This window comes from Cryptotermes secundus, unplaced genomic scaffold (assembly GCF_002891405.2).
Source record: "Cryptotermes secundus unplaced genomic scaffold, Csec_1.0 scaffold24, whole genome shotgun sequence".
Classification (NCBI taxonomy): Eukaryota; Metazoa; Arthropoda; class Insecta; order Blattodea; family Kalotermitidae; genus Cryptotermes; species Cryptotermes secundus.
The window spans coordinates 216,727-232,160 of record NW_019718270.1 but is presented as its reverse complement, the minus strand read 5'-3'; the positions used below and the strand labels follow the sequence as shown (position 1 = coordinate 232,160).

General features: G+C 38.1%; 1 protein-coding gene across 6 annotated transcripts in view; it reads left to right on the top strand.

Moving 5' to 3' along the window:
- LOC111866191 overlaps positions 1-13,883 on the top strand; it is a 78,180-nt gene extending 64,297 nt beyond the window's left edge. For all 6 annotated transcript variants that reach the window (XM_023855278.2, XM_023855361.2, XM_023854948.2 and 3 more), the window contains exons 10-11: positions 1,497-1,837; positions 9,965-13,883. In XM_023855278.2, coding sequence (XP_023711046.1) covers positions 1,497-1,837; positions 9,965-10,017 — 394 coding nt within the window. In that variant the 3' untranslated portion in view covers positions 10,018-13,883. The remainder of the gene's footprint in view (positions 1-1,496; positions 1,838-9,964) is intronic.
- Positions 13,884-15,434: the final 1,551 nt, after the last annotated feature.

Sequence of the window (15,434 nt, the reverse complement as noted above, 5' to 3'; positions counted from 1 at the left end):
ATGACACTGGTTACATTCACAATATAATTGCAAATTACAGAAAACTTACAGGTGATGCGTGTAACTTACCATACTCTGAAAACCATTTCAAGAATAGTTCTTTCCGTGACGGACAGACTATGACTCTGTGTGTCTGATATTGATGACTGCCACCATTTCACTGACATATTATATCAGTTTTGAGTTTACCCAAGAATTGGACAATTGAAAATGTAAGGACACATTTGGCTTTATAACTTTATGCCTTTGTTGCACCAACTTTTCAGGCAAAACAGTTCACTTAGTGGCTCAGCAGGCATTTAAAATCCCCAGATAACCTGGCTGTGGAAATTTTTCTAAATGCAATGACTGGAAAGGATTAATACAACTTTGCTTTCATTTATTAAGTTTGCAAGCAAAAGGCATATGAATTATGCCCATTTTTTGCTCAGTTTGAAGTAACATATTTCTCAATAGAAAATTGATTTACCCAATTATTGATGAATACTTAAATGGCGTGTCCTACCAATCTTGTCATCACAGGTTTCTTATAGTAGTATTCATATCAAGAAGAATGAATGCATTCAGAATTTTAGTCAGGAAACCTGGAGAGATGACATCTTGCAAACCTAGGCATAGATGGAAGAATAGTATTTATTATTATTATTATTATTATCATCATCATCTCGTGTCACAGGTTTATTTCCTGGTATTCCTTTTCTTGAACCAGTGATGCACCTCACCACTCAGGCTACAAACTTCGCACTGTAGCACTTTCTGTAGTATGTGTGATGTTCCCAGGATAGCTGTTTTTTGCAGTGAATCTATGGAGTGCTTACCAGGAATTAGTTCCAAATATTTTCTTTCTGAACTAATTGATAGTTATTAATCTATTGTGCGTCCCCCTTTAATATTCTACTAGTTGCCATGCCCTTCCAGTACTGGTGCTTGCTATCAGCCCCATTCTGCCAGCGAGGGCGGCCCTCTCTGGCAGTGGTCCCTGATACTTCCCCCATCTACCGGAGGAATTGGAAACTACTTGTGTGGGAAACTTTTGCCTAATTTTGCTCAGAGGTCTCCTAGAGACATGAGGATCTTTTATGTGCCGTAAATCTACGATACGGGACACAAGGCTTAAAGTCCCTCCCAGAGAACTTGTTCCCCGAATTTTTCCGCCCTTGAAAATTCCACGACCTCCGCCGGGTTTGAACCCGCGTACCTTGAGTCATGAGGTGGGAACATTACACCTAGACTACGGAGGCCGCTTTGGAAGGATAGTAAAGAATAGGGTATGCTGCTGTTGGCTTGATTGAACAAACACAGGATTGGATGCAGTGGCATAAATGTTGTAATGAATCTAGGCATGTCGTAAAAGGTGTGTAACTTTTTTATCAGCTGAAGGACTGTCAACTTGCTAGTTTATAAAATAAGTGCATTTATATGATTTTTGCTGTTACATATGTGTGTCTTAAGTTTATTTTGATTTTATATTCTACCATTGTTGGGGGCATTTTCAGGAGCAGCAGTAGCAATAGTGCTTGGATTGCTCGTTCAAATCATCGGTTGGGTGCAGTCAGTAAGCATAGTAGCATCAATGTAGGACCTCCTCAGCAGCACCAACATCAGAATCAGCAGCAGCGTCGATCTGTCCGCCAAACCAACCCAGGTCTGGCCTCCAGCTCTGGGTTAAAATCTGCCCGAGGCTCACCACCACCTGTTACAGTGAACACTGCCACTAACAAGCAGGCTGCTATAGGGGCAAGTAACATCAGCACCAGAGGTGGAGCAAACAGAATTATGCACCATGATACTGACATCAGCACTCGGCGAAAAACAAGAAGTGGTGGAGCAACCACAGGTGAGCTGAACACTCTTCATCTTCATGTGGCTCATGATTAAATTAGCTCCAGGATAAATCATTTTGTGATGACATTGAAAATTATTTGTATTCCCCAGAAATGAATTCACAATAACACTTACCTGTTACATAAATACGTGTGGTTGATAAGGGCTGTCAACAGAGTGCTCTGTTTGGCTATGTGCAGTGTAAAGCAGGGTCTGATTTTCAGATCCATATCTTGGTGTGTTTTCAGAATATACATGAAGGATAGTTGGGGGCACACGGTAGCATAGTTGGTTGAGGGGCTATGCTACAAGCCGGAAGGTTGCGGGTTCAAGTCCTAATGAGGTCATTGGATTTTTTTCAATTGACCTAATCCTTCCAGCCGCACTATGGCACTGGGGTTCACTCAGCCTCTTAACAGAAATGAGTAAAGAATAATTTTCTTGGGGAGTAAAGCGAGGCCGGTGCGTAAGGCTGACAACCGTACTGCCATCTTTGAGCCGATTGTCTAGATAATGTGGGATTCTCAACGTCTCACAACCCTATGGGCCTTCACGGCCTGGTACAGGGATAGCTTTAATTACTTTTACATGAAGGATAGTTATGTATAGGGAATACAATGAAATAGTCATATTTCTATTACCCTGAAATATCAGAAAGTATTAACAATTTTTTCACCCATCCATCTCAGTTTTTATAACAAAAAATAAAATTAACTAATGCACATGTCTGATGAATGTGTAGAAATTCAGGTCTATAAAAGTGAGATTAACCTTTAACGTATGGACTTTTAAATTGCCAGGAGCCCTCTGTGGCCAGAATTTAAATCGCCCTAATTAATTAACATTTCAAACTTTCAGAAAAACTACATATTTTCCATTCTATGAAAAATAGAAAAACGAACTAAAAACAACCTGAATGACAGTAAAATTTTCTACATATACACAAAAGAGCAATTTTTACAAACAAAAATTAACTGTGATTATTTTGTCATGAAATGCAAAATATAATCTTTATTATGTTATGAAATTCCAGACGACTAACCTGTAGTTTTTTTTTCAACTTTGAGACCTGGTGATATTGTAAATAATATTTTGTTCAGGCTATATGCGAGTTTGAACTGTGTCACTTCACAGTTTACTACCTCACACTCTGACGTGCGTGCCACTTCTTGAAGCAGTCCTTGACATGCATCGGAACATCACACTTTTTGCAATAGAAAATGATGCTCCTGCTTTTCTTATTTAGTGAAACACAACGTCTTTGTTTCCCTTTGGTTGACCAGTCTTATGAATATTTCACCTCCAGTCGACTCAGTTGGGCCCCAAGTAACCTTGGCCTTCCTCGAGAAACACCACTGACCGAGATATTCGCCTTGTGCGATTGAAGAATCATCTTGGGGGAGGGGGTTTCCAGCAGAATGAAATAAATTATGTTGATTGACAAAGCGACATGCTCACCTGTTAGTAATACTCGCAAAATAGTGATGCAAAGTAATTATAAAACCTGTCGAAAAGATTCCCAGTCTGACACTGATACCGAAAGTCACAGTGGCGAAAATGCCTTTTACTCGCAAAGTAATACTGGCTCAGTGGGTTTATACCTCTTCCAAGACACAAAATAAAAACGATACACAAAAAAATATATGACAGTCTGACTCTGACTTTTTAACTGATAAAGAAATATTAGACAATCCGACACTGACCTCCTACTTGATAATTCGTCACTGAAAACCAATCCTTGAATATGTCACACTTCCTTGAAGGCTCCGGAAGCACTCATATGCAGGCACCGATGAATATTTCCTCATCAGTTCTCAAAACAAAGCTGGGCAATATTTGGCTGACCAGGTCATAAACATATCTAAACTTAAATAATATCAAAATAAGTACCGTTATAAACGATTTCATTGCTAAGAGCTAAGTAATGAACCACTGACATGACCTTACGTGGGTTTGTTTTGGTTTCAAACCCAAGAGCAAACTGTCAGCATTCCCAAAGAGAGCACGTGTCCTGCCGCATATAAATATAACACTTGGCCAACGTGGGGTGCTGCTTGCTGCATATATATATATATATATACACACACACACACATACATACATATATATATAACATTCGGCCATTAAAGTTTATTTGCTGTGTGAATCTGTTGCACTGACCACACAACACCATCTATCCATAAAAGTTGGCAGAATCTTCGCTGACAAGTGGCAGTCGCTCGGTATAGTTCAGTTGTGGACTAAAGTCCACAGAGTGTGTAGAAATGTCTGGGGAAGCATGCAGTGTTATTGACATTTGAACTACTTTACACCGTAAAAAGAGTGTCATCACAATTACTGATATGTAACCATTCTCTTCTTGAAACATGGTTTATCGTGTGGTTTGGAAAGGTGGTATTATGCTATCAATAATATATTCTCACTAAAGCTGTCCCATGACCACATTTTACAATCTCAGATTCAAGACTCCCCCAACTTGGAGGGCCAGGTCCCAATATTTATATCCCCCAGGAACAGGGTGGCCCGATTATACCCCCAGGCTCTGGGTTCCCCTTTTGTGGGATGTGGGACCCTCAGCGTCTCACAACCCTATGGGCCTTCATGGCCTCTTACAGGGATAGCTTTACTTACTTTTTTTACACACTCTACAGATCACTACTATAAAAACTAAGTTTTCTATGTCTTCACTATTTGTTGTATTGGAAAGTTCCCAGACTGTTATTTTTGTAACTGCCTCGGTGAAAGAAGGTGATGGGTGGCCAAGGTCACACTTATGCAAGCCTATTGCACCAGTCTGGTGCATGACACTGCACTGTGAACACACATTGTTTTTACACGAGTGCTTTTTCGGCTTCGTGTTTCGTTTGTCTGCAGTGGACGGCAAAATTGAGCAAACTGTCTGCATCAAGTTTTGCATGAAGCTCAGTAAATCCACTACCGAAACCCTTGAAATGCTTCATGAGGCTCTTGGAGAACATTCTTTAAGTCAGACCAGTTTCTGAATGGCATTCACATTTCAAGGGTGGTCGAATGTCAGTTGAAGATGACAAACATTCAGGATGACCAGACACCAGCAAAACAAGAGAAAATGTTGAAAAAATTCAAGACTCATCCACAAAGACCATCACCAAAGAATCCATGAGCTCACAGACACCGTTGGATCAGTTATGGAGTTTGCCAGGAGATCTTGACAGAAAATTTGAGCATGCGCCACTTTTCGGTGAAGTTTGTTCCTGACTCTTGACAGAGGATCAAAAGCAGTGGTGTGTAAACTTGTGTCTTGAGCTATGAGAGAAAGCTAACGAGGACCCATCTTTTATCTCTAGGATAATAACAGGTGACAAAAGTTGGACTTATGGCTATGACCCAGAAACAAAGCAACAGTCATCGTAGTGGAAGCCCAAGAGCAAAACAGGCACGGCACGTCCAGAGTTCAACAAAGAGCATGCCCATTGTTTTCTTTGCCCCCCCCCCAATATGAAGGGGATTGTTTGCCGTGAATTTCTTCCTCCTAACACTACGATTAACTCTGACTTTTACTGTGACATTTTGAGACGCTTGAGAAAAAAATGTGCAATGACAAAGACTGGAACTTTGTATGTATAAGGGGTGGGCCATGAAATCTGGCCCTTGCACTGTGACCTTCAGTGATCTAATGTGCCTCCCCTTTGATTAATCCTTTATTAATCCTACACTTTGAATGAAATGTAGGACTTTATTTATGGCTGCATCATAATAGTCACTTGGTTCCATAAAGGACTGGCCAAGCTGAAAAATTTAAAATAACCCATGGCCTCCCAATTACATAAATGTGTGGCTGATTCTTCTAGGCACCTGTCACAAGTTGGCTTATCTGTCAATCCCAATTTGAAAAGGGACTGGAACTTTGGTGCAGCCACAACTTGCACCTTCATCACAACAATGTGCCCACCCACAAATCACTGAAAATCACAGTGTGTGATTAACAGCAACAAGGTTATCGTTCTCCATCCTCTCTACTCGCGGGACTTAGCCCTCTGTGATTTTGCTTTGTTTCCCAAATTGAAAATGGAACTAAAGAGATGATGTTCTGAAACAGTGTCTGACATCCAAAGGGAATCGCAAGCAGTACTTGACAGCATTAAAGAAAATGACTTCCACAGTGCTTTGAAGTGTGGAATAAAATGATGAGCTCGCTGTATACATTCCCAAGGAGACTATTTTAAGGAGATGGCAGCCAAAATTGAGTAAGTTCAGACATGTTTCTTTCTTGTCCTAATCCGGGAACTTTCTTATTCACCTCATAGGTGCTGATGCTCCATAAGTCACTGTTTAGATCAGTAATGACTTATGCTTGCCCCATCTGGGAATTAGCAGCAGGCACCTGCCCTTTAAAATTGCAGCACCTACAAAGCAAGGTTCTTCGCACCGTTGGAATTTTTCCAAGGGGCACACTGGTCCCTGATTTGCACATGGCTTTTAACCTTATGTTTTTATACAACTATATAACAAAATTGTGCAGGCAATAAGCAATAGTCATGAAACTCATGAGGATGAACATGTTTGCAGCACAGGACAAGGCGGCAGTCAAGCTTATGACTGTTCAGGTGACCAGGCTGCCATTGTAGCATAAGATAAGGAAGATAGGCATGATCTGCTTTTCAAAACCTGAACTGACAGAAGACTTGTATATACTGCAGAATGAAGAATTTTTGGTAACATGTTATGTGTGATACGTACACTACACAAAAGGCGAAGTGTATTCACAAGAGACAAACCCATCTTCTCATCAGAGAGGATGTTGGATTATGACCGCAAGGGTTCAGCTGCAAAAAAAAATCTTTATGTCGTGAGACTCCAGGGGCTTGTCGCCAAGATGAACTGATTGGTGGTAAACCACCAGTCATAAAATAACATAAGCAGGTGAAGTAATAGAAGCAGCAGTAGCAGTGATGATAATTAGGATATTGATGATTCCTTATGGATGTGTACTGAACTCCAGCAGCCAGGGCCCAGTTACAAAGTGAGCAGAAGTATGAAAGAACAAACAAACAAACAAACATGCAGGCAAAATCAAATGCAAAAAAAAACTATACCAATTAACATTATACATATTTAAACAGAATTGTTAACAGTAATAAAGGTAAAAATGTAAAGCTGTCCCTGTAACAGGCTGTGAAGGCCCGTAGGGTTGTGAGATGTCGAAGCTCCCCCATTTTCTCTGGGCAGTCAACTCACAGATGGCAGTAATGTTGTCAGCCTTACGCACTGGCTACTCTTTACCCCCCAGGAATATTGCTGGTACTCATTTCTGTTAGAGGCTCAGTCATCCCCAGGGACATAGTTGCATCTGGAAGGATTAGGTCAATTGAAAAGAATCCTCCTCATCGGGACTCAAACCTGCAACCTTCCAGCTTGTAGCATAGTGCCTCAACCAACTACACTATAGCATGTCCCCAGCATGGTAGAGATGCAATTGCTAAACCTCTGATTACTGAAAGTAGTGTTCTAATGTGTAAACGATAGTGTCAATAACCATAAAACCTGGACATTAGACAACTGGAAACGCACTCGTGATATGGTCAAATGAGTCATCTTTCACGCTGTTCCCTATGTCAGGAAGAGTTTTATGTTTGGAGAACACCCAAGGAAGCCTACAGTCCAGAATGCCTGGTTCCAACGGTGAAACACGGGGGAGGTTCTGTGATGGTTTGGGCAGCAGTATCTAGGTACACTATTCTGTTGATCCTATTATTACCCTGCATGGCCAAATTACTGCAAGGGAATATGTGGACAGGTTGGGTAATCAGGTACATCTCATGATCCAGATGTTATTTCCAAACAGTGATGCAGTTTTACAGATGACAGTGTCCCCATCCACACAGCTGGAACTGTTCAGCCATGGTTTGAAGAGTATGAAGGTGAACTTCATCTTGCCTGGCCAGTATAATCGCCAGTTTTGAACATCGTTGAACCACTATGGTCAGTTTTGGAGACTAGAGTGAGGAACATATTCCCACATCCAACATCTCTAAAGCAACTTGAAGATGTTCTTCAAGAAGAATGGTATAAAATTTCACTAGAGATTGTTCAAAATGTGTACAAGTCCATTCCAAGGAGGATTGTGGCTGTGTTGAAGGCAAAAAGTGATTCATTGTCATATTAATAAAGGAATGTGTACAGAATCAGTAATTCTTCCATTTATTATGTTCAACCCTTGTATGTGTCATTAATAAGAATATTAAATAATGGGGCCCAAGGGTGAGCTTTGTGGTACACCATAAAACGTAGTAAATTGGGAAGAGAACTTCCTTAGTATGCGAGTAACAGATTTAGACCCAAGTAATGTGAAGCCAGCAGAAACAGCTGATGTAAGGGAACGGCTCTGCAAACACGCCCATTGCTGGACAACATGGTCATAACACACAACAATGTAGTAATTTGGAAGCCTCTATGCTGTCTGTGCAATAACTGTGTGACACAGCAACAGAACTGTTGTAAGAGGTGGTTTCTATGCGGTCTGTGCGAAAGCCATGCAACGAGGAGGAGCTGTGATTACAAGAGTCTTGAGGCAGCAGTGAGAAGAGTAGGAGGTTGGTGTGAGATGGCCACCAGCATGGAAGTTAGTCAGTTGGAGCAATAAGTGAGTTGCGAGACAGTTGCGGGCCAGTAAGAAGCTAAAGAAGCTTCAGCGTTGGAAGCTGTTACCAGGTGACAGGCAGTGGAAATACAGCAGGCTGAGAAGACTTCATATGTGCTGTAGTGAACTGCAAAGTGCGTGAATTAGCATTAGCTCTGTGGTTATTTGTAGTTACATTCTGTAAGACTTCAGTAAATCCAGTTACAAATCTAAAACCTGTTTTCACTCAAACACATGACAACTGGTGTCAGAAGTGGGATTGGATTGAAGATTTCATTGTGTAGTTATGCTACATGTTCCATGCTACGATGATGGAACAGATACTGGCACACCTGCTGAGAAAGGATTGTATTCCAGATGGACACCCATCAGGAAAAGATGCCCCCCCCCACTCTCTCCCTGTTGGCAAAAGTCGCAGTTTTGCAAATTGTCTGAGGTCCCTATGAGGCTGTACTGTCACAAAATAAGTGAATTGTATCAACGATACTTAGGTACGAACCCTGTTGCAGCTTTCTGTCTTATTACTATATTTATTTTCATGCTGTCCTTCTACCACAAAATAAATGTACATTTTTATCTGTTGGAAATATGCTCAGTTAAACTGCATAGTTACAGACATGGACCCCCCCCCTCAGAATTTAATGGTAGATTTATTTGGTGCAGTTTTTCTTCATCTCTCTCTCTCTCTCTCTCTCTCTCTCTCTCTCTCTCATTTAGTTGGTACAGCATTGTTTAGTCAAGTGTATTTTCTTCTGTACAGACTTACAAAATGGTAGAGAAACATGTATCATTTTCACACCACTTTTAAGTGCATCAAGTTTTATTTATGTTTGTTCTTATATATATTTCTGTTAAGCATGATGTGTAATTCATATAAATGCAGTGAAGTTTCAACACATTGGTAAAACAACTAGAAAAACGTAAGTTCAAACGATTAGTTCACAGTAGTAATTAAGTCGTTTTCAGGGTTGACTGCAGCATGGCTAATGAGTATTTCTAGATCTCTGGATTATCCTTTACTTTTAATTATCTGCACCACATCTCTCGGTTACCAAGGGTAAGCAAGAGTTCAATTAATTCTTGAAAACTTGGCAACCCTCCTTAGGGTGGGTCCATGACCCACAGTGTGAGAACACATGGGTTAATGTGTAACTAACTGTACTGTTCTTAGAGGGGAATAAATGTACTGGATGTTAAATTACTAGCTAGTGTAACAGAAAACTGACAGATTCTGATTAGTTTATGTTGTGATTAAAGCAGCAGTGAACCTTCATTAGTTACAGCCCCATATTAATCGCTTTTCACAGTGAACAAAATACCATGTAAGGTTAAAGTAATGAGCAGAAAGTAGAGGATCATTAACTAAGAGAATTCAAATAATAGTGGCCTAAAAGCCACTATAATTTTGTCCTCTGTCTTATCTGCATTTACAGAAGTACTATATTATGTGTTGTGGGGAAAGAAATAAACTGTTTCTCTTAATATCTGCGTCTCTGTTCATGTTAAACTTTGTCGCTTCAGAGCTAGATGGAGCATCAAGCAAACGAAGGAGAGCATCCCGTGACGGGAAGTGACCACACGCTATTGCTGGTTGGCACAACCTACAGCAAGACCAAGAAAAACAAGAAGTGAATGTTGTGCAGGATGAAGCATGTGGAGTTGCATAACTACCAGATGACAAATCAGTTCATTTTATTTGTGATAGCATTTGAGGCCACGCATACCATAATGAAATTTGCAAATGTCCCTACTTCTGTCCCTTTTGTGAATAATATAGATAAGTGGTTAAAGAGTACCATAGAAGGCTGTTGCCAAATGTTCAGTAACAATTACATTGTTGATTATAAGAATAAATGTTACTTCAAGTTGGCTGATTAAAACTACAGTATCTGTGTACATTTCATTTGTGGTACCATGAGAAATATTGTTCATAAGAGAATACATAAAGAACAGTACAATAATGGATATATAATTTCATTGCTTTCTTATTAAAATTTGTTTTCAACTGTAATTTTGATCATTTTACACTTTTACCTTACAAAGCAAGCATGATGAAATTTGGAGAGGGTAACACTGGCACAGTCAAGGATTGAGATGAACTCAGGTGTTGGAAATGGAAATTCTTGGGTTAAAGTGCCTTTTGAATTTTTCAGGGATTTTAAAAATCGTTGTGAGGTGGTATGTATTAGGCCTTGGAAGTCATGTCATCAACCAGAGAGAGTAGCATAGCTGACCATGAAGGTGGTGTTTCTTTCAGATATTTTGGAATTTTTGCTGTCTGGTTGTAGCAGAGTGAAATGGTACACAAGCAGGTACACAGTGAACTGTAGCATGAGCCACTATTTAATTTGTTGCTCATTGAAATTTTATTTTCTCAGAAATTTTATAGAACTGAACAACCATCTACTTGTTATCCTTAGATTTTATTTCCCCACAGTATTCCTATCCTTCGTATGTAGGTGATACGGGGCATGCAGTATATTTTAATGGACAATTTGAAGTACATTGTACCAAAACAAACCATAAGAAAATATGTCTGTTATGTAGTTAAGTTTTCTAGCCTGTCTCGTAATGTTAGATGAGATAGCCACTTACAGTAATTTCCCTACACTTGCAGTTTTTGTAGGAAGTGGTGAATACAAGTGCTGGTGAAACTTCTTGATGCCATACTACAGATGGAACATAAATATCAGTTGCTTTTTAATATCTTTGTCTAAGGTGTATTACTGTCTCATATCTTTGCAATTTGCAATGAATTATTTGTACCATTAAGTAAGAATAGTAAATTAATTTTATAGTTTACTGTCATGGACCAGGATTAAGTAGGAAGGTCAGGCCTGTATTGGAAAGATTGATATATATTATAAATACATCTATTACAGCGGCTCTTTGTGTTGAATGCACACTGAAGGTATGCATGTTGCAAAGAGATCAGAGACATCATCACCTCAAATTATTATATCCCAGTGTGATTTATATGGAAAGTTCTTGGACAATGTACAAAATACTAATTACAGCAGTTTATTCATTGATTTAGTCTTTGATGTAGGATTTTATTTTAATGCGGTAAAAAAGTGTTTATGGATACTGGCCTGCAAAGCTCCATGGCTTGCAGACATCTGAGTTATGAATGCATCTGGACCATGTTCAGAACAATCTTATAGATATAGGACAGAGCTCTAGAGCATAACAGTTGAAGGAGGAAGAGCAGTATGTAAGGAATACTGTTGAAAGACTGCATTGGAAGTTGTGTATGTTCTGCTTATACCTCAACATAGGCTTCATTCCAGATCACTTGGATAAACTTCATGGTATACAACATACCATTTGATAACTGGCATATTTAACTCGTCCATTTTTTTGAATTTGGATTCAGAATAAGTAGGCAGTGCTGTCTTTGAGTTGGCCATAAGAATTATATTTACAGATCACTGTATAAGAGAAAAGTGTTACTTGTTGCATTGTGATTGACAGATGTTAGATGAGTTTTTTTTTCTGCTGATGAATGTACATGATTGCGGGGGAACAGGTTCATGTTTTATTTTGAAGGAGGATCTACAGAGTAATCAGATCTCTGTGTTCAAGAGTGAATATTTCAATAACGATGTTAAATTTTTCTTTCAACATTTTAATGTAGGATTGGTGGAATACTTAGTGTATTATCATGGCCAGTACAAGTTACGTTTATTTAATTTTTCCGATAGTGGTATGAATGCATAGAGCAACACAGAGTAGTCACATGATTGAATTTTAAGAAATTTTGTTTTCCTAAGACTATTTTCCCCTGTTGAATGGAAGTGAGAGTTAAGATTGTCAAGATATTGGAGTTCGTGTGCGATAAAGATGTTTTTTTCTATGATGGATTACATCAAAGATTTTATATGTATATATACATTTTTCATTTGTTGGAGAAAGAAACTTAACTTATGGCATGCATGGTGAAGAGATGTTGTGAGTGTGCACATTTACATATTTGTGGATGAGACTTTGTGTTTACTGTGTTCATGTAGCTTGTTCACCCCCTTCTTAGATTTCAGTAATTTGTGTTTAATTTTTCCACTGAACACAAATGGCTTACCAGGGAATAGAACAGTCTGTACTTATTTCATACTGGTTCAAGAAGAAACAAAGAAATTTCTTTAAAATATAAGTATTTAATACCAAAAAGACAGTTAACCTAGTAGCTTTTATTCCTTGTAGTGTTGAAAAGGTGTGTTTCTGGGAGTAATTTATTTGGTTTTTAATAGCAAATGCATCAGAGACATGCACTTTTATAAATGGTTTATATTTGTGTGAATGTAAATTTTTGAATTTATGGTTTTAAAGTATGATACACAAATTTAAATTTCTTTTAGAGTTTCGTGAAATTTTAATAAAATAATTATATTTTATCTGCATATGAAATGAGTTGATTTTTCTATCCTTGTGCTTGTTTTTGTTGAAAGCCTTGCTGTGAGTATTGGTATACATGTATAATTATTATTATTATTATTATTATTAATTATATTATATAAACTTTGTACAAAAAATATTAAGATCCAGTCCCTAGAAGTGGTGATGTGTATATAGAAAACGGAAGTTGTTTAGGTAAATATGTAATTAGCTATCAGTTGTGCATGGTTGGTTTAATTTTGATTAATTAAATCTATTAGATTTTATATATATATATACAGGGGAAATGTGAAAATGTGTGCACAGTTACAAAGATAATGTTAAATAATTTTAACTGATAAGTTTGAAGCAAAGCCATGTGTCCTGTCTTTTTAAATCTTTTGAAGGTTGGAAAATTATTCCTCCCAGTCTCGAGTTGTGATCAGTTTTCTCACATCAGATTATCATCATCATCGTCCTTTGTATATGTGTGTATGGGAGAATGTATGCTTGATATGTGTGAACTCATTGAACACTAGTAAAGTAAAACCACAACCATATGTTAATATATATATATATATACATAAAAGTGAGTTTTTTCTTCATTCAAATGGCATTGTGGGAAATTGGTGCATTTTTACTTTTAATTAATCCTCTGCCAAATGTCAGAAGTCGGGGCTATGGATGCATGTGCGTTTTCACCGGAGTTTTTTTAAGATACCATTATATTATCACAGTTCTATTATTGATCGATTATATTATAAATATATATATATATAAAATAATGTAAGTTTTGTGAAATAATTTGTAAATAATGTTGTACATAATTTAACTGAGAATAGTTTCTAAACAAAACAAGATGTATATTGTACAGAAATTCCCAGCTATTATAGGCTTCTTTGTATTTTAGTACATACAACAATGGAAACAAAACATTGTCATTATTACTATTGTAGCTTTGGAGTCAAATGAAGTCATTTAAAGAAAATGTGGAATCAGTTATTGTACCTCACTTGTAGCTGTAGTGATCTGTTAATAGAAAAAAGAACAATTATTGTGTTACTCTTAATAGATGTTACATTATTACCTTTTTTACTCTTCCAAGCAAGTACTTCCCAAATATCAGCCATTAAGAAAGGCAATCCATGAATGACGCAGTTCTGACGGTGTTTCAATTGCAGGTACACCAAATTAGAAATCTGAACAAACCACACCAAGCCCCTCATAATGTTCAGCATGTCATATTTGGGCTGATTAAAAATGGTGTATTGTCTCAAAAACTAGTGATTTCAGCATAACTTTTGACCTTTTGCAAATATAGCAGTCATACTTAGGGACATGGTGTCCTGTGTTATCAAGATTTCTTACACTAGATAACATTTTGCTGCAGGGCATCACAAGACTTGGCATTAAAGGTTGCCTCTTATTGAAAGATCTGTAGCAGTGGTTTTGAGTGGGCTCATACTTGTGTTAGATCAGGTTGAGAAAAAATTTCATTTGAGTGTTAATTTTTTTATTCTCAAATTCAGAGAATTCTCTCTTAGCTTCTTTTCCTTTGTTCATCGGGGTCATTTTAGAAGGACTTACTAAAGATGTTCTTAATCTCTTAAACCTTTTGGCTTATTCATAGCACAGCACAGCACATCACATCTCTCACTGTCGTACTGTATGATAGTTGAAAGCGAGAGAGGCAGATATATTTTGTGGTCAGACTCCATGAGCTGCCATGAGGTTGCCTGAAATATAACCAAAGTTATGCCACAAAAAAAAAAAAAAGTAATTCACTGATGTGCAATATCACGATGCTGTTCTAACCTAAGTGTTGCTCAACATAAACAGCTGGTCATCTCAAGAACAGTAAGTGTGAAAGCAATAGTGTGTCAAAAATTGTCAGATGCTCCAGTTACAGTCTATACTCGTAAGAATGTGGTGATTAGACATACAAAATAAACTATGAAATAGCAGGAAGTACAGTGTCTCCTGAGGCACACGTCTGAAGGTGGAAACAACAGAAACTTGTCAATTCTACATGAAAATTGCCATTTGTATGGATTCAAATAAAGAATGGAATGTCAGTCTCGAGAAGCATCATTACTCAATGACAAGCTGAAATTTTAAGTCCTACTGAGGGCGGTGTGTACAAATGATGTGGAGGAACAGGTTTTCTTCGTAGCAAAGGTCTGCGCTTTGCAAGAACTTAACCATCACACTTTTGATATACTGTTGATCAAGTACTAATGTATTTTGATATACCACCCAATTACACCTTCAGTGATGGATATGCAAAATCTATTTTCATTAAAACATCAATCAGTGAAAAGATGCAAGTGACCAGTGTTGACCAAGTTGGCAGACAGCACAAAACTACCACGTGTGATTGTGAATCAAATGAACTGTTTGTAAGATGAAGCTGCCAATGGGCTTAGTCTTGTGGATAACAATGAATTTATGAAGGATGGGTTACACGTCTGGAACAGGAGACCAAGATTAGTGTTGGATTCATATGAAGGTCATTTAACACTGTATGCCAGATCTGTGATTCATACAATGAACTCTGACCTTATTGTCGTACCTGGATCTCTTCAAAAGTGATGGTGAGAGGATTTAAAAGGTGTATACT